The sequence below is a fragment of the Chelonia mydas genome, chromosome 1, assembly GCF_015237465.2.
Source record: "Chelonia mydas isolate rCheMyd1 chromosome 1, rCheMyd1.pri.v2, whole genome shotgun sequence".
NCBI lineage: Eukaryota > Metazoa > Chordata > Testudines > Cheloniidae > Chelonia > Chelonia mydas.
The window spans coordinates 200,518,275-200,543,285 of NC_057849.1; the positions used below are offsets into that span (position 1 = coordinate 200,518,275).

At 48.9% G+C, this 25,011-nt stretch overlaps 1 protein-coding gene across 3 annotated transcripts in view; it reads left to right on the top strand.

Annotated features, from left to right (window-relative positions):
• Positions 1-15,667, top strand: part of CHD1L (chromodomain helicase DNA binding protein 1 like) — a 36,496-nt gene extending 20,829 nt beyond the window's left edge. For all 3 annotated transcript variants that reach the window (XM_037909357.2, XM_027824540.3, XM_037909367.2), the window contains 9 exons: positions 1,369-1,534; positions 2,806-2,948; positions 3,348-3,511; positions 8,927-9,135; positions 10,992-11,090; positions 11,731-11,801; positions 12,052-12,166; positions 12,890-12,998; positions 15,377-15,667. In XM_037909357.2, coding sequence (XP_037765285.1) covers positions 1,369-1,534; positions 2,806-2,948; positions 3,348-3,511; positions 8,927-9,135; positions 10,992-11,090; positions 11,731-11,801; positions 12,052-12,166; positions 12,890-12,998; positions 15,377-15,455 — 1,155 coding nt within the window. In that variant the 3' untranslated portion in view covers positions 15,456-15,667. The remainder of the gene's footprint in view (positions 1-1,368; positions 1,535-2,805; positions 2,949-3,347; positions 3,512-8,926; positions 9,136-10,991; positions 11,091-11,730; positions 11,802-12,051; positions 12,167-12,889; positions 12,999-15,376) is intronic.
• The last annotated feature ends 9,344 nt before the right edge of the window (positions 15,668-25,011 follow it).

The following is a 25,011-nucleotide window of genomic DNA, read 5'->3' on the forward strand; positions in this document are numbered from 1 at the left end:
TAGGGCATGTTTTCCAGAGGGGTTTTCTTTCCTTGTTTTTGACTATAATAGATATTTATATGAAAATTGCATCGTTGCTTCTAGTTCATTTGTTTTGCCTCCTTCTCCCACACAAACAGAACTATACCATCAGCACTATGGTAGCTTTTTGTTACTAACCCGCAACTTGTCCTAGGCTTGCAAAACTTTCAGACAAAATTTACACTGAGCTCTAGGCAAATTGGAATCCTGGGGTGGGGGGATTTGTGATTAGAAACCGAAAGCTGAGTTTTGCTTTGAGATTTTGGGACTTAAGAGGCCTAGGGCCCTACCAAATTCGTGGCCATGAAAAATGCATCACAGACCGTGAAATCTGGTCTTTTGTGTGCTTTTACCCTATACTATCCAGGTTTCATGAGGGAGACCAGCATTTCTCAAACTGGGGGTCCTGATCCAAAAGGGAGTTGCAGGGGGGTTGCAAAGTTATTTTAGGGGGGATCGCAGTATTGCCACCCTTACTTTAGCGCTGCCTTCAGAGCTGGGCAGCCAGAGAGCCGCCCAGCAGCAGCGCAGAAGTAAGGGTAGCCGTACCGCAGACCCTCCTACAATATCCTTGTGACCACGCCCCCCCCCCCCCCAACTCCTTTTTGGGTCAGGACCCCTACAATTACAACACAGTGAAATTTCAGATTGAAATAGCTGAAATCACAAAATTTACAATTTTTAAAATCCTATGACCATGAAATTGGACCCGGAATTTGGTAGAGTATAAGGCCAGAAGGAACAACCAGATCATCTTGTCAAACTCCATACTAAGTGAAATGTAGGGGGACGTGAACTCCATGTAAAGTGAAACAATGAAAAGCTATGGCACAGCCCCCCTCTTTCCCTCTTCCTCGCAAATTTGTCTGAGCAATGATAGCTTCCAGTTTGAGAAATTGGACTGAGCCCGTGCGTGGTGATATGCCATGCTGGCACTTTTCACCCCACTAATTTCTGCAGACATTTAAGCATTCTTGTCAAAAGAAACAAAAGTTTCTGGCCTTTCTGATTGTGGGGAAAACCTCTTGAATGTGACCCAATGCAGAGCTGTCTGCCTGAGTCTGCATGTAATCTGAGTAGCTGTCTGTGCAGCTACTAGTGACCCATGTCTGTCAAGATGGATATTGCTGAGCATGATTTGTTACTTGGGTCTAGTTAGGTGGTGCATAACTGATGAGGGCAGAGTGAAAATAACAGCTGACAAAGCATGAGTGTTTTGTGGGGTGACATTAAGTGTCTGATTTCCATCTCCACAAACTACTTGCATTTCAACCTAGAGGCACAGTGGGCTAGAAGTAGCATGAAATATGATGGTGACGTTAAACTTCATCCTTTTGTTCGTTAAAGCTGAGTGAAATCCTGAAGTTTGGTTTGGATAAGCTGCTCTCATCAGAGGGGAGCACCATCCAGGATGTGGAGCTGGAAAATATCCTTGGAGAGACAAAAGAAGGAATGTGGGTAAATGATGTTGTGCTACCAAGTGAAGAAGAAAGCGGAGAGCAAGATACAGAAAGTAAGTTCGAGGATCCTAAATGCACACAAAACACACTCAAGACTGGATGCTATTAGAGGAGATTTCAAGGGGTTATACTGTGTTTTTCAAGTAACTTTGGAAGGAAGAAAGGTGGGTTTGTGGTTAGAGTAGGGGATTTGAAATCAGGAGACATGAGTTTTATTCCTGGCTCTGCCACAGACTTGATTTGTAACTGTTGAATACTCCCTTCCTACTTTTGTGCTTCAATTTCCCCATCTGTAAAATGGGGATAATAATAACTGATTTGCCTTTCAGGGCGTTGCGAGGCTAAATTCATTAATGTCTGTGAAATGCTTTGATATCCTTGGATGTAAGTCTCTAGGGAAGGCTCAAGTATTGTATTATAATTGACTTTATTCACAGAGAAAGATCCATCTTAAGATGGAGTTACAAATCAGTAGCTTAAGGGTAAAAAACATCATAGGGATGTTGTAATTATCCCCAAATCAAGTGTTACAAACCCTGGAATTTCACTTTAAAAAATCCAAGCATTAGGGAAAGAAATGCAGAGTTAGGGCACCCAAGTAACCTTAACTCTGTCCTGTGGTGACAGCATGCAATAACCATATGATTAGGATTAAGGCACGTTAGTGTGTGCATTCCCAGACTGGATTAAACTGATTTTTAAAGATCCTTTTTTCACATATTTTCCCCTTGTAGTGTCACTCTATGCACTGTATTCGATCCATAATCTCTGCTTTAAGTGCAAAATGGAACTCATCCTTAACTATGGAATTGTGACTGGGGCTTCCATAATATTACAGAAATGGGATTCTATAAAATGGGCCTTCAGTCCCATCCAGTGGCTACTGGTAATAAGTTACCATTTGCCAATGGTTACCACGCAGTGGTATTTCCTATTGTAGACTGAGAGAAGAACTGTGGTTTCTTAGATCCCAATGTGTGGTAGCTGTTGAAGAAATTTCTGATCTTAGGAGCCAGGATTCCATCGGTATTGGATAGTGCCAAACAAATTCCACTTCAAACTCACCATGCATGTAATCCTCGCTGAGGATTAATGCCTTGACAGAAATTTGGTTTAGTTGTCTCAATGAGATGCTTATGTTTTTCCTCACAAAACTATCCCAACAGCTATCCCTGTTAGAACGGGCAATGGTGTCACAAAGAGGGTGTGAGTTCAAATTACGTACTTACTGTAACTTTAATTATTACTTGTTACTTATTGTAATTTTAGCAGATACCACTGGCCCATTGGGAGATCTTTATATGTTTTAATTTTTTTTTTAAAGATCATATGTACGTATATGAAGGCAAAGATTATTCGAAAGACCTGAGCAGAGAAGACAGAAGAGCATTTGATCAGCTTTTGGATCTTCAGAAAGTCCTTGAAGAGACCAATCAAGAAGGAAGAGCCCTCCGAAATAAAGCAAATGTAAAATGAAAGAAATGACTCATATGATGCAGTCAATGAGTCATTGAAAATGAGGCAGATTTTAATCTCCATCTTGCGGAGGAAATATTTAAAGACTCAATTACAAATGTCTTGAAATTAACAGTAGACTCTGAGGACTGGATGACTCAGGGGGGTTGGGAACGGATCAGAGATGAGCATTAAGAGGTTCAAATGCAGGTCATTGCAATACAGGTCGCTGTCGTTAGCTGATGGTTTGGTGGCCTCCTTGAAATGGGTTGAGGAGTGTGATTCAATTCAGACAAAGCTCTGGAGGAATAGACTGTAGGGAACAGATATGGGACATTGGATAAGATGGGATCTGATAGGAATTTGAGATGAGAAATATCTGTTTACCTGCAAGTCCCCTTCCTTTTCCAGGTACTTGTCACTGGTCTTCAGGAGGTGCCTACAAGGAGGAAGCATGCACTGAGCCCAGAAGAGCTGGAGGCCAGAAGGAGGAAACGACAGGAGGCAGCAGCAAAGAGAGCACGGCTCATGGAAGAAAAGAAACAGAAGAAAGCAGAAGCTGAACACAAGAAAAAGTAGGATTCTGCTTTGTCTGTTGCTAAGCAGTGTGGTGTCTGTTACAGTTAGCAGGGAAACTGGCTATGTCAGACTGATAAAATCAGGAAGCTGCACATTCTGATTACTCTTGCAATAACGGGGCATTTGGGACATGGGAAGGGGTAGAGGAGGAGACGCTGGCTGCAGGTCATGTCTAAAAGGAGTCACAGCTGGACATTGGTTTTTCAAGTGTGTGCTTAAATTGCAGGATGTAGAGGCGTTGATGTAGAAATGGCTTTTGACACAGCGGTAGCATCCATTTTTGCTAACTTTCATAGAGGTGGGCCTGAATACTACACGAGGTGGAAACATGTTTGCTAAGGATGTGTACAAAAGAATAGCACAAACGTATGGGGACAAAATCAGAAAGACTAAGGTACAAAATGAGTTACGCTTAGCAAGGGACATAAGAGGTAATAATAAGAGGTTCTATAACTACATTGGGAGCAAGAGAAAGATGTAGGAAAGTGTGGGTCCTCTACTTGGTGGGGAAGGAGAGCTAATAACTGATGACATCAAGAAGGTTGAGTTGTTTAATGCCTGTTTTGCTTCAGTCTTCACTCAAAAGGTAAATTATGCCCAGATACTTAACACAATTAATATTAACAACAGGAGAGAAGGATTGCAAGCCAAAATAGGGAACGAATAGGCTAAAGATAATTTAAATAAGTTAGATGTAATCCAGTTGGTAGTGCCTGATGAATTTCATCTTAGAGTGTTTGAGGAACTAGCTGAAGCAATATTGGGATGATTAGCGACTATCTTTGAGAAGTCATGGATGACAGGTGGGGTCCCAGAGGACTGGGGAAGAGCAAACATAGTACCTTTGTTTATATGGGAAACAAAGTGGTCTTGGGGAATTATAGACCACTCAGCCTAACTTCAGTACCTGGAAAGATACCTAAACGAATTATTAAACAGATCAATTGGAAACTCTTAGAGGATAATAGGGTTATAAGGAATAACCAGCATGGATTTGTCCAGAACAAAGCATTCCAAACTAACCTTATTTCCTTCTTTGAGAGGGATACTGGCCTAATGGATGGGGGAAATCTGTAGATGTGATTTGTCTAGATTATGATAAGGTGTTTGATACAGTCCCACACAACATTCTCATAAGCAAACTAGGGAAATTTTGTCTAGATGAGGGGTCTCTAATTCAATTTACCTTAGGGCCAGTGCCAGTCCTCAAATCCTCCTAGCGGGCCAATAATGTCACTCATGCTGCCCAGAACCCACCCCCCAAAACTCCGCCCCCACCTGCCAAAGACTCTGGGAGGGAGTTTGGGTGGGGGAGAAAGTCTGGGGTAGGGGATTGGGGTGCAGGCTCTGGGAGGGAGTTTGGGGCTGGAGGTGGTATGTGGGGAGAGGGTGGGGATGCAGGCTCTGGGAGGGGGTCGGGGGGGCAGCGCTTACCTGGGGCTCCAAGGCGGGCCGGGCCAGGCTGTGCTGATGCCCCCAGGCACCGCCCCCGCAGCTTCCCATTGGCCGCAGGGGCACTCAGGGCGGGGGCAGCATGCGGAGGCACAGCCCCGCCCCTCTTGGGGCCACAAGGAAGAGCCGGCAGACACGTGGAGCGAGCAGGCAGACGCTGCTCAGCTCCACTGCGCTGCCGGGGCCCCAGGCCATTGTAAATCACTTGCTGGGGGGGAGCGTCCGGGGGCGCCAGGTGGGGCCAAGGGAGAGACCTGGCCCCAAAACTGCTGGAGCCCTACGGGCCACAATGGGGAGGTTCGCAGGCCGCAGATGGCCCATGGGCTGGGAGTTTGAGACCCCTGGTGTAGATGAAATTACTAAAAGGTCCATTCAGGACTGATTGAAAGACCGTACTCAAACAGTAGGTATCTATGGCTTGCTGTCAAACTTGGAGGGTGTATTTAGTGGGGTCCCACATTGGTCTGTTCTGAGTCCCGAACATTAATGACTTGGATAATGGAGTGGAGAGTAGGCTTATAAAATTTGAAGATGACCCCAAGCTGGGAGGGTTTGCAAGCATTTTGGAGGACAGGATTAGAATTCGAAATGACCTTGACAAATTGAAGAACTGGTTTGAAATCAACAGGATAAAATTCAGTAAAGACAAATGTAAAGTACTACACTTAGGAAGAAAACAAATCAAATGCACAACTACAAAATGGGAAATAACTGGCTAGGTGGTGGTACTGCTGAAAAGCGTCTGGAGGATCTAGTGGATCACAAATTGAATATGAGTCAATTCATGTGCAGTTGCAAAAAAGGCTAATATTGTGGGGTGTATTAACAGGAGTATTGTACATCAGACACGGAAGGTAATTGTCCGACTCTGCTCAGCACTGGTGAGGCCTCAGCTGGAGCACCGTGTCCAGTTCTGGGTGCCACACTTTAGGAATGGTGTGGACAGATTTGGAGAGAGTCCAGAGGAGAGTAATAAAAACGATAAAATGTTTAGGAAAACCTGACCTATGAGGAAAGGTTTTAAAAACAGGATCTGTTTAGTCTTGAGAATACAAGACAGAGGAGGCACCTGATAAGTCTTCACATATGTTAAGGGTTTTTATTAAGAGGATGGTGATCAGCTGTTCTCCATATCCAGTGAAGGTAAGACAAGAAGTAATGGGCTTAATCTACAGAAAGAGAGATTTAGGTTAGATGTTAGGAAAAACTTTGTAAGGATAGTTAGCTCTGGAACAGGCTTCAAAGAGAGGTTGTGGAATCCCTATCACTGGAGGTTTTTAAGAATATTTTGGACAGACACCTGCAGGGATGGTCTAGGTTTACTTGGTCCTGCCTCAGCACAGGGGGATGGAGTAGATGACCCCTCAAAGTCCCTCCCAGCCCTCCATCTCTATGAACAAGAACCCCATCGCTGACCCTGCTCAGACTTTGGGCAGCTCACATTCAGATCCAGATTTGACACTTGGCCCTTTACCTGTACAATGGAATTTGGATTTGAACTTTCTGGTTGAGCCTATGTCTAAATTTTATCTCATTAGTTCTAGTTGTACCCCTTTGTGCCATCCTGGGCAACTCCTCCCCCTCCTCTGTAGTCACATCCTTCATGTTTCTATAAATGGTTATCGCAGAGCTCCTTTCCCCTTCTTAATCCCGCAAACCCACCTGTCGTAATAGTATTTGAAACAAGGCAGGGCTTCTCCCCAGCTTCTAAAGGATCTACTGTGACAGCCACAGCCTCTCTGAGGCAGTTTTATTGTCCAAACATATACAAAACCAGTTCCTCCCGTCACCCTTTGCATCTCAGCTTCTCACTGCCTCCCCTCCTGAGGGATTCAGGCAGTCCTGCTGCTTCCAGCAGCTGCTGAGCCCCCTCTCACTGGGACTCCCCCAACCCTCTGTAGCCCCGGGTGCAGCCATAGACCCTTCATTGGCCCAGCTGGGAGCACCTGCTCTGGCACAGGGGAGTTGGACTTATTTTAGTCACCCTGTGGTGCACCTCCCCCACTTTTCAGAAAACAACTGCCTCTTTCACAGGCACGCTCCCCCCCCCACCCCCCCGACCCCGCACACCAACCTGTGAGGCCCCATCTGGATGGCTCTCACCCCTAAAACAAAATACAAAAATTTCCATACAGATTCATACACATCAGTATTCCCCAAGTCCCCACGGTCTTTAACACCAGCCGTACAATTTACATCTTCACCAGGCATGCTGAGTGACTTTAAAGAGTAACTCAGCTCTCTCTTGGAGTTCCTTTTGCATGCCCTGGATTTATGTTTCAAATCCCACTTGCTCCTCCTGCAGGAGCTCAGTCTGGCACTCCAGCTCTTTTTGGTCTTTCAGCAACTCCTTCTGTCTCTGGGCTTGCTGTCAGGCCTCTTCCAAGGCAGCAAGCTCCACCAAGCGCTTTTCTGCCAAGGAGAGCGGGCGTCTCACATTCTCTCCTCTTAGTGCTGTAACTGTGGCTTTAGTAGCTGTAAGTTGTCACTCCATTTTCTTCCTGCAGCCTCCATGCCTGTGCCCTTCTCTCACTTCTCCTCTGAGGCCCTGTCTAGCTCCCTGTTACAGTGTTTTGTCTCTATTGTGAGCTTCTGCTTCCCAGTACCTGCCTCTGCCTGAGGAATTATTTCCCTCCCCCTGCAGAGCTCTTCCCCTCTCACAGACACTATTCTTCCCAAGTTCACTCTTCCCAGTGGGTGCCAGATATGTCTCCCATTTCCCCACACCTGAGACAGTCTGGCTGCCTTCTACCCCTCCCGATCTAAACCTTCCAGTGATTACACCGGCACCCAAGTCTTTGGCATCCAGGTTTCTCACAGTTTCCGTTTTTAGTGGGGCAGTGCCTTCTAATGTGCCTCAGCCCCCCACAACAAAAATACACAACCCCTGGGAAGCCTCCTGTCCTGGCCCCTTTTTGAGCCGCAGTAACAAGGCAGGATTCCACCCAGAGTCTCCTGGGTTTGTTCTGTGCTCTGCGAAGCTGAGCCAGTCTTAAAAGCACAGTTCACATAAGGACAGTCGCTTTTTATAATCCGCACTTGCCCATAGGCAGAACATTCCCTCTGTTGGCCCTCACGGATCTCGAACCCCTCTTTCCTGCTTTGTACCTGCGCCCACCAATCACTTCCCTCTGCAGAATCTCTAGGAGAGTTGCTGCTGCTCCTCGAGCCTGGTTAGTCACTTCTGTAGCTCCAGTTGCACCTTCTGCTGCTTCTCTCATCTGGCTGCCGGCGGAAACTGGAACGGGAACTCTAGCCGCTGCTGTCATCCTCCACGCACCAGCTTGGGAGAGCAGAGCTTCCTCAGGCAAAGCAGGATGCCACATAATCTGGCTCCATTAATTCTGGGTCGCCCCTACGAGGTGGGGCAAGTCAATGATAGGGGCTTGTCCTCTGTCGTTTCCTTTTGCACCAATGATATTCCTTACTCTCCTCTTGTATCAGCAGCTGACCAAAGTGCCTACATGAAATAAGGCAGGGCTTCTCCCCAGCTTCTAAAGCACCCACTGCCAGACCCACAGTCTCTCTGAGGCAGGTTTATTGTCCAAATTTAAACAAAACCAGCTCCTCTTTACATCTCAGGCTGCTTCTAGCTGCCTACCCTTCCTGGGGACTCTGGCAGCCCTGCTGCTGCTGCTTCCTAGCCCTGCCTGAGCCAGATCTCTCTCATTGGAACGCCCTCTGGCCCGTTTTAGCCCCAGGTGCACCCATAGACCCTTCATTGGCCCAGCTGGGAGCGCCTGCTCTGGCGTAGGGGGGCTGGACTTACCTCAGTCCCAGGGACCAGCCATCCTGTGACAGTCTGGTTTCCGAACTTTGGGGGGGGGGCAATTGTGGTTCTGGAGCTGAGCGTTGTCTCTCGTGACCCCATCTCCCACAATTCATGATGATGATTTAAAGCAGCAGTTTGGCTTCCCAGTTTTCATTGGCCTGTTCTTCTTTTGCCTTGTTTGTTTCAGGATGGGCTGGTGGGACGCAAATCACTACAGATCCCCCTGTCTGCCCTCAGAGGAGAGCGACTCAGAGGATGCCTTTGAGGAGGGGGAGGATGGGCTGGTTGTGGAGTTAGATGACATGGACCCAGAGCTGAACTCCATCAAGTATGTGATGGGTGACGTTACCCACCCCAGAGCCGAAGAGGAGGATGCGATCGTCGTCCATTGCATAGGTAGGACTGGCAAAAGCAAAAAGCCTTCCTGGGGATAGGGCTGAACTGTGCCTTGTAGCCCGACGGCTGAGCAGTAGGAACAGCGGAGTGGCACTGGCATAGTGCAGGTGCAGTTAGAATGCCGCAAGGAAGGAGTGCGGGTAGCACGCTCCCTAGCATGCAGCCCCTTTCTTCAGAAGGTGAAGCGTGACCTCCCTCCATCCCAGTGGGCCCAGTAAGTGGGCAGACCCGGGCCCTGTGCGTCTGCAGACTCAGTGGGGCCGTTCGGCCTTGAGTCCCATTCAGAAGGTTTACTTCCCATCCAGATGGGCTGGAAATATAACTTAACCAAAAGGTGACATTTTGCAGAACACATTGAAATCTGCAAAGACCCCCCACCCTAAATCTGTGCTGAAGTGCAGAATTTCTGCAGGGCGTCTTAACACTAATAAGGTCCATTGCCTGTGGACAAAGATGTGTGTAAGCCGACCCAGATGGCCCAGCAGTGGTGGAGCAGGCCCTGTGGGCCAGCAGCAGAAAGTAGTGTCTGGTTTGCACCGTAGACAGCAGAAGGTGGGCATCTGCTTAGTCTAGCTGGGCAAGGTCATTGGCAGAGTGGAGCAATGGGGCGAGAGTGTTTTAGCTGAACTCAGCATCTGGGCATTTAGTGTCTTAGCTTCAATGTTGCTTTGTGCAGAAAGAGCTGAGGCCCTTTGGGAAGTGAAAACACAGAGGTGATGGTCCTAGAAGGACTGCCTGGCACTACGCTGTATGTTGTGCTGTATGCCTAGGGACAAAGCTGCCACAACACTCGGCTGCATGGGAAGCCCATGAAGGAATTAACTTGTACAGGGCTCCGGCTCTCCCGGTCTGCCAGTGTCACGCCGCCAGGGTCTGAACAGCCAATGGTTAGGCTAAGGCAGTGTCTCCGACACGATGTCCTGCTGGAGAGGACAGTAGGGGCTAGAACAAGGATTCCCCTGCCTGTGTGGTTTGCAGTCAGCTCCTCTGAACCCATCTCTTACTCTGAGCAAAGTTATTTTTCTAATTCTCCTCTGTACTCGGAAAAGCTATGGGCCAGCCCACACTGAGCCCTTGCATGGAGGGGAGGGATGGAGCCTAGTGCTAGGAACAGTTGCAGTCCCTGGATTCCGTCCTGCCTCCTATTTGAATTCTATGGTGAGCATTTAACCTCAACCCCTGGAGGGTGCGGGAGGCAGACACATGCACCTGGAAGGAGGACACGTTCCTCCTATGCTACGCGTAGCTCGGGGGTAGGGCAGTGAATTGTGCCTCCTGAGACAAAATCCCCTGTTGGAGCTTCTCCTGAGTGGGGTGTTAAAGCCGCAAGGTGATGGCTGAATGCCTAGATTGTGGCATTTATTTCAAATTCAGCCAACATGCTCTGTTTAAAAGTAAAAAAACACGGGTGGAGGCAGGGAATCCTCTGCCTTCTGGAGGTGCAGGAAGCATCTGAGGGGAAGTAATGGATGACTTCAGGACCAGGTTACCAGGATGCAAATAGGATTTGATGACTGATGGCATGTGAACAGCCACATTGTGGCGTGGGGAGGAATTTCCCCTGGGATGGCTTGGCAAGGATCGTGTGGGAGGTTTACTTTCCGGAAGTGCTGAGCAGGAATCCTCTTTTAGGATCATGTGATCTGTTTCCGGCACAGAATGAGGGAGCTGCATTATTGAGGGATTTTGTGTCGTCTCATCTTCCATGTCTGTTTCTAATAAGTCCTATGATGTGCAGTGAGAACATGTCTGTTCCCTGCAGAAGGCATTATTGGCACAGATACACTTGGCAGCTCATCTCTTTGGACACGGATCTCAATTTAAAAAAAAAAATCTAACTTCTAATTTTGTTTTAGATGATTCCGGCCGGTGGGGAAGGGGAGGATTATTTACAGCTCTGGAGGTTCGTTCTGATCAGCCCAGGAAAATATACGAGCTGGCAGGAAGGATGAAAGGTAAAAGAGAAAAATATAATCTTAGTGCTTGAAGCTGATGGTCTCTTCTTTTAGTCTGGTACTTCCTACGTGTGGTGTTGGAAGTGACAATACAGGAAGACATTTTGACCCTGACCTCTGCTCTGGAGTGAGAAGATTCTTCATAGCACTCAGTTGTTTTGATCTTTTCCTGGGGAAAAAGATCTTGTTCTTTAGTCATGGTATTTCTTCTCTCTACAAGGCAGTGTTCTAAACCTGCAGTTCAAATGTCAAAATGATTTTAAGAGGAGGAGGTGGATTGGAGCAACTTCAATATGTGTCTAGCCAGGCCATGGACTCTCTCCAGTACCCCTTGTTCTCCTATGTGCACATACGTACGAGTGATCTTAAACCATTAAGGAGCTAGTGAAGAACAGATTAGACCTTACTGTAGACTGGAATTTTATTCTCTCAGTCTCTCTCTCTCTCCCCTCATGTCTTTTGATCATTTTCTTTCTCCGTCTTCTCACCTCCCCCCTCTTAAGAAAATGTCTGTGTGGTGCACAGTGTCAAGGAGAACTAGAAAGGATGGTGTAGAAGCCTATAACAGCCAGCATTGCATTGACTCACCTTTGTTCTTCGTGGGATTGAATGTTTTCTTACTTTTTTTGTTTTCGGACAGATGTGGCATTGGGAAGAACCCTCTTATTTCCCATTGACGATAAAGAATCCAGAAATAAAGGCCAGGACTTGGTAACTATAAGAAGCCCCTTTGATATTCTCTCTACTAAAGTATTTTTGAAACAACAGGAAGTGAATTTTACATGTTACACAAAATAACAGTGACCCTAATACAGCGCAGGACAGGCTTGAAATAAGTGTTAACAAAGACAAGACAAGGGACAGCTTTTTTTCCAGCCTATAAAGTGTGTATTTAATGTTGTTTTCTAGCAGCCATCGCTGCGACTGCCAGTGTACATACATCTCATGTTTTTCTTCCTAGTTGGCCCTGATTGTAGCACAGCACCGGGATCGGTCCAACAACTTGTCTGGCATTAAGCTGTCCGCTTTGGAGGAGGGCTTGAAGAAGATTTCTTTAGCAGCCAAGAAAAGGAATGGTAAGTGTGCATCTGTCCATCTGTGTGCATAGGCGCCAACCTTTCCAGGCGCCGGTGGGTGCTCGCCCCCAGCCCTGCCCTCACTCCACCCCTTCCCTGCCCCATCCCGCCCCCATTCCAACCCCTTCCCCAAAGTCTCTGCCCCCTCCCTGCCCCAACTGGACTCCTTCCCCAAATCCCCACCCCAGCCCCACCTCTTCCCGGAGCGTGCCACGTTCCCCCTCCTCCCCCCTCTCTCCCTCCCAGCGCTTGCCGCCACGAAATAGCTGTTCTGGGAGCTAGGGGGAGAAGCGGGGATGCGGCGTGCTCAGGGGAGGAGGCAGCAGTGAAGCGGAGATGAGCTGGGGCGGGGAGCTGCCGGTGGATGCAGAGCACCCACCAATTTTTCCCCATGGGTTCTCCAGCCCCGGAGCACCCACGGAGTCAGCACCTATGTCTGTGTGCCTTTGAAGTGGAAAGAATGATCTACCCCAGAGCTGTGCATGTAATTCCACTTAAAGATTCTGGCAGGGCCACAGATTGGGATGATCTAGTTCTAATGGGTCTCTTCCATCTCTTCTGTGATTGTCTTCTGAAATGGAAGGGGAGACACATTTACCTACTACAGCTAGAACATTATGACACAGGCATTTCTTCTGCCATTGAGTGGAGCTTAAATGGCACATCCATTTATTTATTTTTAATGCATCAGGCCCTAAAGAGCTTTTCTGCTCTCTCTTCCAGCAAGCGTCCATCTTCCACGTATTGGACATGCAACGAAGGGATTTAACTGGTACGGTACTGAGCGGCTCATCCGAAAATATTTAGCAACAAGAGGAATCCCCACATTTATGTATCCTTTGAAGCGTGGTTATTTTATTTTGTTCAAATCAAAATGACTTGTCATATCTGCAAATACCAAAATGTTCACTGTAAGATCTTCATGGATCTACTGTGGGCTACGGATATCATACTAGGACAGTCCGACTCCAAACTGTGTTGAACAGATGTCTGATCTCCCTCTCGTCTAAGTACACATTACATACTGGATACTAAGCATGCTAGATGATGATATTTGTTTGTATGATGGGGGGGCGGACTAACGTCCCAAGTTTGTAGTGATATGATTGAAGTTATAGAAACAATTTATCAAACTGACCCAGACACAAACAATGAGCAGATTAGGAAAAGCACATTCTAAAGAAGTGTGTGTGTGTAAGAGAGAGATGGGGTTTACTCAGCACTGGGACACCCCTTTGTGGCTGCATCCGGGGACTAGCTCTGCCCGGTCCGATGCCACTTTCCTTTAGTTGCTTGTGCCGTGGTCCCGCCTGTTCTCTAGGAATTGCAGTGCTTCCTCTTTGTGGCTTGGCTCTCCAGCCCGGTCGCTAGACTGGTTTCCCCTTCTGGGGTAACAAGTCTCACCAGACCAGCTGTCCAGGTGCCATTCCAGGGTGTATTCCCATGACTGTGCCACTTTCCCAGTGGCTGGGAGGAGAACCCAGACCCACCCACTACTCCGGTTTCCAGCCCAGGGACCCTACAGTCAGCAGCCAAGTCTGCACCATCTCAGCGCTTGCTGCAGTTTCCCTGGGCATCTTCCTACAGTGCCCTCTGCAGGTTTCCTTCTCCACCACCCCTCTGTGTGAGCCCCTGCCCTCAGAGTCCGGATCCCAAAGCTTTTGCTCCCCAGATTTCCTCCTCCTCTCCTCACTAGGCCCGGAGAGTGACTGCAGCCCCCTTCTGCTCTCACTTCCTGGCTTTATACAAACCCCTGCCTACTCCTGCCCAGATGGACTCCATCCTTAATAAATGCTTGTCAGTCAAGCCAAAGTCTCCCCCCAGGTACAGCCTCCTGGGTTAATTAGCCCCTTCTGAGCCACCTTCACCCTTTCGGGGTGGTGGGGAGTGAACACCCATTACAGGTAGGTAGGTAGGGGTGTGTGTGTGTGTGAGAGAGAGAGAGAGAGTGAGGGGGGAGGGATAGCTCAGTGGTTTGAGCATTGGCCTGCTAAACCCCAGGGTTGTGAGTTCAACCCTTGAGGGGGCCATTTAGGGATCTGGGGCAAAAATTGGGGATTGGTCCTGCTTTGAGTAGGGGGTTGGACTAGATGACCTCCTGAGGTCCATTCCAACCCTGATATTCTATGATTCTGTGAATACACACATAAAATAGCATACACTTTCATAGAAAGAGAACAGCTTATGTGGAAAAAGTGTCACTTTAAGGGTTTTATGGCCATATAACTTTCCTTCATATCAAAATATAAAAGGTACTGCTTTGCTTACCACAGTGTCATTTCACTGAGTTAGCTCACCAGTGCATGCAATTATGTGTTGTACCATCACAGGTCACGCAAGATGGAAGATCAGCGAGTCAGTAAACATCAACTAAAGGATTGTCTTTGAGGGAGATGGGGGGGAAAAGGACCAGTAGCTCCAGGATATTTCACTTTATAAACTATTGGCCAGGTGAAAAGAATAGGGACACTTACCAATTTCAAATGAATATATTTTAAACCGATGTCCTTATCTACATTGCTACTGACAACTTTTGATTATTAAAACTGGGAAAGAATCCTACAAATCCAATTTGATTTTCATTGTGTATGCTGTTTGTTCAGTTTCTCTCTGTCTTGATGTGCAAAGCAGAATAGAATTCAGCTGACTCTTCCATAGGTGAGTAGGTTCTGCAGGGCTGGCAGGAGTGAGAAATGTTAAAACTATATTTTTTGTCACTTCTTGGGGAAAATGCAGCTGCTGTATAATGCCAAGTTCAGCAATGCTGTGAGAGAGACAGAAAATTAAGAACAAAGGTGTAGAGCAGTGGTTCCCAAACTAGGGGCGCCGCTTGTTCAGGTAAAGCCCCTGGCGGGCCGGGCCGGTTTGTTTACCTCCCACTGGCTGCGGTTCGCCACTCCAGGCCAATGGGGGCCGTGGGAAGTGGAGGCCAGCACGTCCCTCGGCCTGCGCCACTTCCCGCAGCCCCCATTAGCCGAGAACGGCAAACCGCAGCCAGTGGGAGCCGCCATCGGCCGAACCTGCGGACACGGCAGGTAAACAAACCAGCCCGGCCCACCAGGGGCTTTCCCTGAACGAGCGGCGCCCCTAGTTTGGGAACCACTGGTGTAGAGTATAGTGAGTATTCTACCTCCTTACCTCTTTAAGTTAATGCCATTAGTACATATTTGGTTTGAAATTTTAGAGTATTTCCTTGACCCTTCTCCTTAGATACTACTTCCCTAGGAATAAAGCCTCTTCCTCTTCTTCACAACCATCTACAACTTCAGTGGCAACCGCAAACCCTTGAAGATCCAATGATTTAACTCAGAAGTGTACTGATCTCTAAAAGCCCATGATCTCTTCAACATCACATCTACAGCCAGCCTGTAGCTATGTCGCTTCTCTGAAGCAGATCCAAAGTCACTGTTGGTTTTCAGGTTTCTATACCTCTATAGTTCAGAGTGATTTTTATATTAGTTATGGAACTGTGCTGCATTAAAAGTTCTTCAAACTTCAGGAGATCCATGCATCTGGGGTGTTTGTTTGGGCCCATCTCTAGTTTTTAAGATGGAAAATTAAACCTTCACTGGCGACCAATCATAAGCCCTTATTTTAAGCCACCATCTTAAATTATTCTCAGGGTTGGCAGTACAGTTTTGTTTGACTTTTGCTTCAAAACCTTATCTCTTGTTTACAACACTGATTTTTCTGCTGGTGGTTTGGTGGCTGCTTGAGACAGTTTGGGTGGGTGGGGCTGTAGCTATCCCTAACAAATATGTACACACACACACACTCACACACGATTGTCTCAAGCAGCCGCCAAAGGGCCAGCAAAAAAATCAGTCATGTAAACAACAGATACGGTCTAATGATAAAACTTCTTTCTTTCGTGAGGGAGGTGTCTGCAGTAAAAACTCAGCATAACACACGCTTAATGTAAACAGCCCCAACTCCAAAGAAACCCATTTTAATATTTCTTCAAACAGAAAATTCTAAGTTAGAACTAGTTGCACAGTCACCTGTTTGCAACCAAGCAGTATCTATCTAACCTAGAGGTTCCCGAACTGGGGCTCACAGAATGTTACAGGGGGTTCGCCACAAAAATGTCACTCATGGCGGCCAGAGGACCCGAGGCATTGGAGGCAGCAGGTGGGACCCGGTTGCGGGGCTGGCAGCCCGAGCCCCAGGGAGAGCGGGGCTGGGCAGTTTGGGCTGGCAACCCAAGCCCTGCCCCCGTCAGCGGGGGAGCCGGCTGCCCAAACCCCAGCGCTCCATGCGGGGCTGGCAGCCCGAGCCCCAGGGAGAGCGGGGCTGGGCAGTTTGGGCTGGCAACCCAAGCCCTGCCCCCGTCAGCGGGGGAGCCGGCTGCCCAAACCCCAGCGCTCCATGCGGGGCTGGCAGCCCGAGCCCCAGGGAGAGCGGGGCTGGGCAGTTTGGGCTGGCAGCCCAAGCCCTGCCTCCGTCAGCGGGGGAGCCGGCTGCCCAAACCCCAGCGCTCCATGCGGGGCTGGCAGCCCGAGCCCCAGGGAGAGCGGGGCTGGGCAGTTTGGGCTGGCAGCCCAAGCGCTGCCTCCATCAGCGGGGGAGCCGGCTGCCGAAACCCCAGCGCTCCATGCGGGGCTGGCAGCCCGAGCCCCAGGGAGAGCGGGGCTGGGCAGTTGGGGCTGGCAGCCCGAGTCCTGGCGGTCAGCGGGACCTGGAGCCCGAGCTCAGTTGACCGGGGTGGTCAACGGGGTCCAGCAGCAGGAGCCGTGCAGAGGAAATTTAAACTTAAATCCCTGGAAATATTCATTTTTAGGAGGGGGTTCACGAGATTTCACAATTTAGTGAAAGGGGTTCCTGGGCTGTTAAAAGTTCTTACCCACCTTACTTACGTGGGTAAGAGTTTGCAAGATCAGGGCCTTACTTTGTAAAGCTCTTGGAGATGAAAGGTGCCATTTGCATCCGATGAAGTGAGCTGTAGCTCATAAAAGCTTATGCTTAAATAAATTGGTTAGTCTCTAAGGTGCCACAAGTACTCCTTTTCTTTTTGCAGATACAGACTAACACAGCTGCTACTCTGATTTAAATGTATGTTACCTTATTTTCATTGATATGAACCACTGGCATTCTCTGAACTGGCCAGCTGGTGGCACTGTTAACTGTCTTAAGCAGCACATGTTGCTGTTAGGCTGGTTTCAAAGAGCCGGGAAATGTTCTGCTCCAGCATAGAAAAATGTTCTGTTCTGCCCGAATTAAAATATAAATCTTGTTTTTCATTTTTCTTTACCAATTTTACTCAACATTTAAAGTGAAATTGCAGTTTAAAGGCACAAGACTTTGCTCCTCCCCCCCTATTTCCCCCTTACTTTTGTCGACAGCTTTTAATTGGTTGAATTTCCAATTGTTTCTCCTTTCAGCATGTGCCAACGTTTTTCACAGCCTCACAAACACCTACAGCCAAATCCCTCCCGGCTGTAAGTCCTCTGGCTTCGACACTGAGGATAAATTTGCTCTGTCAGGTCTGTTGCTCGAGTGCTCTAAAATAGATTGAAGTTTATTTACCAATATTGAGTCAGCCACTGGTGGCCGGACATGGGACTCAACTTCAGACTCATGAGGCCAAATGCTGAAGTATGTACTTGGGGCCTCATATGATCTTCTCTGCTTCTGTGAGCAAAGGGAAGCATGCACCCCATGGCCAGATAGGGGGAAAGCTACCTCCATAGCATGGTCCTACCTCCCCCAAACCTCCAGGAGCTCCTCCATGAGATCTCTGCAAGGATCCAGATATGCAGTTTGGAAATAAGAGGGGCGGCCATTGCTTGCACTATATTTCATACCTCTCGGGCAAAGCAGGCGAGCTTCTGATCTCAGTTCCTCTTCCACTCCGTAGACCTCTTATCCCTTGGAGGTAGCACCTACCTTAACTTTGCTCCTTCAAACTTTACGGGAGAAATGGTTACGTAGCTTGTTTTTAAAATATTATTACTGAAATCTGCATTAGAGATGGACCAAAACCAGGCATTTATCTAAAACATATACCTCCCACCTCCAAATTTTAGGAAGTTAGGAGAAATGGAAATCAGATCCCAACTAAACCCAGGTTTGGTTTTGCAAAACCCAGCCAGCGAGCTTGTGCAAACTCAGAGCCCCCACTCCTCATCACATAGAATTCTTTATTAGATTATTTAACTCTATAAAGGGTTGTGGGAGATATTTTGTGTGTAAGTTGCTATGTGTTGTGCAGCTTGTACTAGTACACACTGCTCCACTTTCCCCCTTTTCAAACAGCAGCCAAGCCATAAGGGAAGGAATTCCCCATATTCATCTCTCTCCAGCCCCATCTTCTTCAAAACAAGACCTCCTGCAGTGTGTAAGCTAAACCAAGGTTCTTCTTCAAATGCTTGTTCAAGTCATTTCCAATCAGGTGTGTGCATAAGCGCCGACTCCGTGGGTGCTCTGCACCCCCAGCAGCCAAGCTCCCCTCACCCCCGACCCCATCTCACCTCCTCCCCCCGCGCTGAACACTCCGTGTCCCCACTCCTCTGCCTACCTCCCAGCACTTCCTGCCGCCAAACATCTTAGGATTTTCCAGGAGGGAGGGGGACTCTCCCTCTGTAGTCCCGGCACTGTTGGGGTCGACATCAGCATCCCGGGACCCCCAGGCACCGTGGGACCCCCTGGGTGCGGAGGGAAGGGAACAGCCAATTCTTCCGGGGCTTTCATCCTCTTCCTCACCAGATGAGGTGGTGGCAGGCACGACTGTAGTCCCAGCCCTAGAGGACAGCAGAGTTCTGCAGTGGCGGTGGGCTGCCCAGGGCCTGGGCATCCAGGCAGAGGAGGTTGTGGAGGAGGCCGATCCCGTGGAGGAGGCCGATCCCACGGTGGATAGCCTCTTCTCCTCCGGGCCTGCACGCGTTGCCCTGCCCCTCATAAAAACCATCTCTGACACCACAAAGACTTTGTGGCAGACCCGAGCCTCATTGCCCCCTATGGCTAAGTGCAATGAGACGCTATTTTGGGCCATCCAGGGGCTACAAGCACTTATACACCCACCCTCCACCAGATTCCCTGGTAGTGGACGCTGCTAATCAACATGAGCACCAGAGCTACCAGGAACCCTCCTCAAAGAATTGGGACGCGAAAAGACTCTACCTCTTTGGGAGAAAGGTCTACTTGACTGGCAGCTTGCAGCTCCATATTTCTAACCAGCAGGCCACTGTTAGCAGGTATTGCTATAATATGTTTGGAGTGATAGCTAAGTTTATGGAGCTGCTCCCGCAGGACTCCCGTGCCAAAGTTTCGGCTCTGGTGGAGGAGGGAAAGCTTATCTCCTGGACCTCACTGCAGGCCGCTCTGGATGGGGCGGATGCGGCCACTTGGGTTATGGCCACAGGGGTTGCCATGAGAAGGAGCTCCTGGCTACAGGTCTCCAGTCTGCCATATGAAGTCCAGCAGACTATCCAGGACCTCCCCTTTGAGGGTTCAGCTCTCTTTTCCGAAAAGACAGCTAAAAGGCTGCATAGCCTAAAAGACTCGAGAGCCACACTCAAGTCATTGGGCCACCACACTCCTGCCACCCAGCGGAAACACTTAAAACCACAACCTCCACCATGGATCTACCAGCCACAGAACTGGCAGGACGGTTCCCGGAGGAAGAACAGGAGCAGCAGGAAAAGACAACACCCGTCCTCAGGCCAGGGCTCTGGCCAATCCAAGCCATCTTTGGACCAGAAACAGGCCTTTTGAAGGTGCACACGAGGGCGGCATACCAGTGCATAAATTGGATCCAACCCACCTTACCTTCTCGTCCCGACTATCCCCTTTCTACCCTGCGTGGGCCCGTATCACACTGGAGCGATGGGTGCTCCGCACAGTAGAAAGGGAATACATACTCCAATTCTCGGCCCTCCCACCCCCCTTCCCTGTCTCTCTTCAGGGACCCTTCTCATGAGCAACTCCTCATGCAGGAAGTGCACTCGTTCCTACCGCTGGGGGCAGTGGAAGAGGTTCCTCAGGAGTTGAAGGGCAAGGGCTTCTATTCCTGGTATTTCCTAATACCAAAAGCCCAGAGGTGGGCTCAGGCCCATCCTAGACCTGTGAGAGCTCAACGGGTTCATGAAGAAACTCAAGTTCCACATGGTCACTTTGGCCTCCACCATCTCTTCCCTGGATCCAGGGGACTGGTACGCCGCCCTCAACTTGAAGGACACTACTTTCATATAGCAATTACACCGTCCCACAGAAAGTACCTCACGCTCGTGGACAGCACCAGTTCATAGTCCTCCCGTTCATTCTGTCAGTGGCGCCTGGAGTATTTACCAAGTGCATGGCAGTCGTGGCCATGTTCCTGCGTGGGCGGCAGGTACAAGTATTCCCGTACCTTGACGACTGGCTGATCAAGGGCCCCTCCAGGGCCCAAGTGCAGGCACAAGTCGACTTCATAAGAATGATATTAGACAAACTGGGCCTTCTCCTGAACGTGGGAAAATCTACACTGTCCCCAGTTCAGAGGATAGAATTTATAGGGGCGGTTCTGGACTCGATGCAGGCCAGGACATACCTCCCGGAAACAAGGTTCTGGGCTCTGGGCAATATCATTCAAAGTCTTAGGCAGTTCCCAACTACCACATCAAGGAATTGTCTGAAACTCCTGGGACATGACTGCTTGCACCTATGTGGTGCAACATGCCAGGCTCGGACTCCAGCTGCTCCAATCGTGGTTAGCCTCAGTGTATCGGCCAGGTCGGGACAATTTGCAAAGGGTCGTGACTCTGCCTCACCTGATCCTCAACTCTCTCCTGTGGTGGCTCAACTTGCAGGTAGTGTGTGAAGGGGTCCCCTTCACCAGCCTTCAGCCATCCCCCTCGCTAGTGACAGACTTGTCAGCCTTGGGCTGAGGGCACACCTGGGAGACCTCAGGACACAAGGCCTTTGGTCTTAGGCAGAACTCGCTCTCCACATCAGTGTCAGAGAGCTGAGACCAGTCTTCCTGGCATGCCAGACTTTCCAAGCCCACTTGGCAGGGAGATGTGTATCAGTTATTACAAACAACACCATGGCAATGTTTTACATCATCAAACGGGGGTGCACGTTCCTCTTCCCTGTGCCAGGAAGCCCTCAGGCTGTGGGACTTTTGTGTGTAGCATTCAATACACTTGCAAGCTTCATACCTCTCTGGAGTACAGAACGAGTTGGTGGACTACCTACGCAGGTCATTCCACGGCCACGAATGGTCCCTACGCCCAGATGTCGCAAACTCTATTTTCCAACAGTGGGGCTTTCTCCAGATAGACCTGTTCACCACGCGATGCAACAGGAAGTGCCAGCAGTTTTGCTCCTTCCTGAATCACAGCCCAGGCTCCATCACGGACACGTTGCTCAATCCATGGGGAGGCAGTCTCCTATACGCATTCCTGCCCATCCCTCTTGTTCACAAGGTGCTCCTCAAGATACGGAGGGAAGAAGCTTAGGTGGTATTGATGGCTCCAGCCTGGGCCCCCCAACACTGGTACACATCTCTCCTGGAAATATCCGCAGAAGCTCCAGTCACTTTGCTGCTCTTCCTGGGCTTGATAACTCAGGCACCCGACCCTCGAGTTGTTGCACCTCACTGTGTGGAAGCTCCATGGCTGAATCTGATGGAGCTCTCCTACTCGGACCTGGTTACACAAGTCCTCTTTGGCCGTAAGAAACCCTCCACCAGGGCTACCTACCTACCTGGCCAAGTGGAGGAGATTTTCAATCTGGTCGGCGCATTGCTGTCCGTCTCCGATGCTCGCCTCTATACCACTTATACTGGACTACCTTCTCCATCTTAAGCAGCAGGGGCTGTCCATGTCGTCAATAAAGGTACACTTGGCCGCCATTTCTGCCTTCCAGCCAGGTGCAGCGGGCCGATCAGTCTTTGCCAACTCTACGGTCAGTTGTTTCCTGAAAGGTCTCGACAGGCTTTACCCTCACGTCTGACAACCAGTCCCAGCCTGGGACCTTAATCTGGTCCTTTCCAAACTGTCGGGGCCGCCCTTTGAACCACTGGCAACATGTTCCTTGCTCTATCTCTCATACAAGGTGACGTTTCTGGTAGTGATAACCTCAGCCAGGAGGGTGTCTGAGCTCAAGGCCCTAACATCAGAGCCTCCTTACACGGTGTTCTGTGAGGACAAGGTTCAGCTCAGGCCACATCCAGCATTCCTCCCAAAGGTTGTCTCCCAATTTCACATCAACCAGGACATCTTCCTCCAGTGTTCTATCCTAAGCCGCATGCAAGCAGCAGGGAGCAGAGGCTTCACTCGTTGGACGTCCGCAGAGCGTTAGCCTTTTACACTGAAAGAACGACGCTGTTCTGGAAGTCCATTTAACTGTTTGTGGCCGTGGCAGACAGGATGAAGTTCTTCCAGTCTCCTCTCAATGAATTTCGTCAGGGATCACGTCCTGCATCTGGGAGTGCTACAACCTGGCAGAGGTGCATGTCCCTCCGCTCACTGCCCACTCCACCAGGGCGCAAAAGCATTTCTGACACATGTTCTCACCCAGGAAATATGTAGGGCAGTGACATGGTCCTCAATACATACTTTTACATTGCATTATGCTATCACCCAGCAGGCAGGAGACAACGTGGCCTTTGGTAGAGCAGTGCTCCAGTCAGGTGACATCTGAACTCTGACCCCACCTCCAGAACTTGGGCTTGTGAGTCACCTGATTGGAATTGACATGAATAAGAACTCGCACAAGAAAAAACAGTTACTCACCTTCTCGTAACTGTTGTTCTTCGAGATGTGTTGTTCATGTCCATTCCAATACCCACCCTCCTACCCCTCTGTCGGAGTAGCTGGCAAGAAGGAACTGAGGGGGTGGCAGGTTGGCAGAGCCCTATACTGAGCACCATGAAGGCGCGACTCCAGAGGGCACCCAGGCCGACGCAATGGATGCTGCTAGGGGAAAAATCTTCCGGCTACCGTGTATGCGGTGTGTGCACATGCCTGCTTGGAATGGACATGAACAACACATCTCTAAGAACAACAGTTATGAGAAGGTGAGTAACGTTTTTTTCCTTCTGCTTATCTGTGGACTCTATATACACCTAAGCATCTGACAAATCCCACTGAACAGAGGGGGCAGGGGTGTGCATGCTCACACAAACAAGCCCCATAGGGATCTGATAATTTAAACAAGCAGCTCTGACATACAGTCTGCGAGAGGGTAACAGTCTTTCACACACGAGCCAATCCACTCCAGCCTATAACACAGGAGACAGCAGGCTGGAGACATGTGAAAGAGACTAGTACTTCGAACAAAGTGTTGTTGGTTTCACTGGCCAGGCCCCTTTATTTTGTTCCTTTCTGTTCTATCTCAGGAGAAGCACTACATACCTTGCTAACTTTGGCCCAGCCACCTTTGACTCGTAAGCATAATCCACCCAAAGCAATCAAGTGTTAGTCCAGGTAAATTTATGACTAATAAGGAGGTTATTCATTGTCATGCAGTCTTCTTCTTTTGTATGGCATTTGAAAAGCAACGGGCTGGGATTATAGTTGAATCTTAAGCTTCAAAAGACATTCTAATGCTTCTGGGGTAGGTAGGTGGATCCCCCTTCTGCCACCACTATAAGTGTCAGTGGGCAGTTGCCCATCGTATGTCACATGGTTTGTACCTCACCATGGTCACAATTTGGTGATTATTTGATTTTCCATTTGTGGAGCAGATATCGAAACCTTCCATGTGTTGTCTGAACGCAGTTGAGTGCAGTCCACTGCCTATAAGGAAGCAGACTCCCCAAGGCTTCTTTAATTGGATCTTCAATCAGGTCTTTGTTTGGGACCTCACAGGTGGCCCACAATTCAAGTCAGCCAGTGCTGGCGTCCCTTCCGTTGGCCTGTAGCATTGACACATGGATCCAGAAAGGCTTCCTGGATTGGAGTCAGGAGTGTGGCAGTGAATGAGATCTTGGTTTATCGGCAGGTCCAGAGTGGCCAGGCTCTTATTGTACTCTCGGACCACAGCAGCAGCTCACCTGATGTTGGCTGATGCGATGCCTGCCAAAACTGGGAGCCCCGGTATTGGTGTTGATTTGAGAAAGCCTCTAACAGTCCTGAGCGCGGCATTGATTTCAGTGTCAATGAGATTGGTGTGGGAGGTGTTGCACCAAACTAGCGTGCAGTACTCCACATGTGACAAAACTAGGGCTGATACTGATATTCAAAGTGTACATGCATCACATCCCCAGGATGTGCCAGTGAGCTTCCGAATGATGTTGACCCTTGTTTTAATCTTTTTGGTGTTGTCAAGATGTTGGCGATAGCTCACGTCCAATCATGGGTAACTGCAATGTACTGTGGATTGTGGTCATGGGATAAAGGCAGACCACAAAATTCCACTTTCAGAGGCACTTTGGCTTTGTGGTTGTTCAAGTTGATGGCATCTATAAGTGTTTTTGAAGCATTGAGTTTCAGTTGCCAAGCTTTGAAATATGCCTCAAGCATCCAGAGATTGTTGTTCATGACCTTTTCTGTGGCCTTCAGAGAGGATGCTTACACTATTCTTGCACTGTTCGCGCAGTAATCATCTGCATAGATGAATTTCCAGGATGATGTGGGTGACCGGAATGTCGCTGGTATAGAGACTGAACAGTGCAGATGCTAAAACGGATCCATGTGGGAGGCCATTGTTAAGTCTCCATGATTTGCTAGCAGATTCACCAAGGTGTAGGGTGAATCTTCTATTACTCAGCATCTCAGAGATGAGTCTGATAGTTGATTGGCATGGGAAAGCTACTAATTTCTACAGGAGACCTTTGTGCCATAGAGTATTGTATGCAGAAGAAACATCAATTAACACTGACACTGTTTTTAATTTTTGCTGGTAGCCGGATTCTGTGTAGC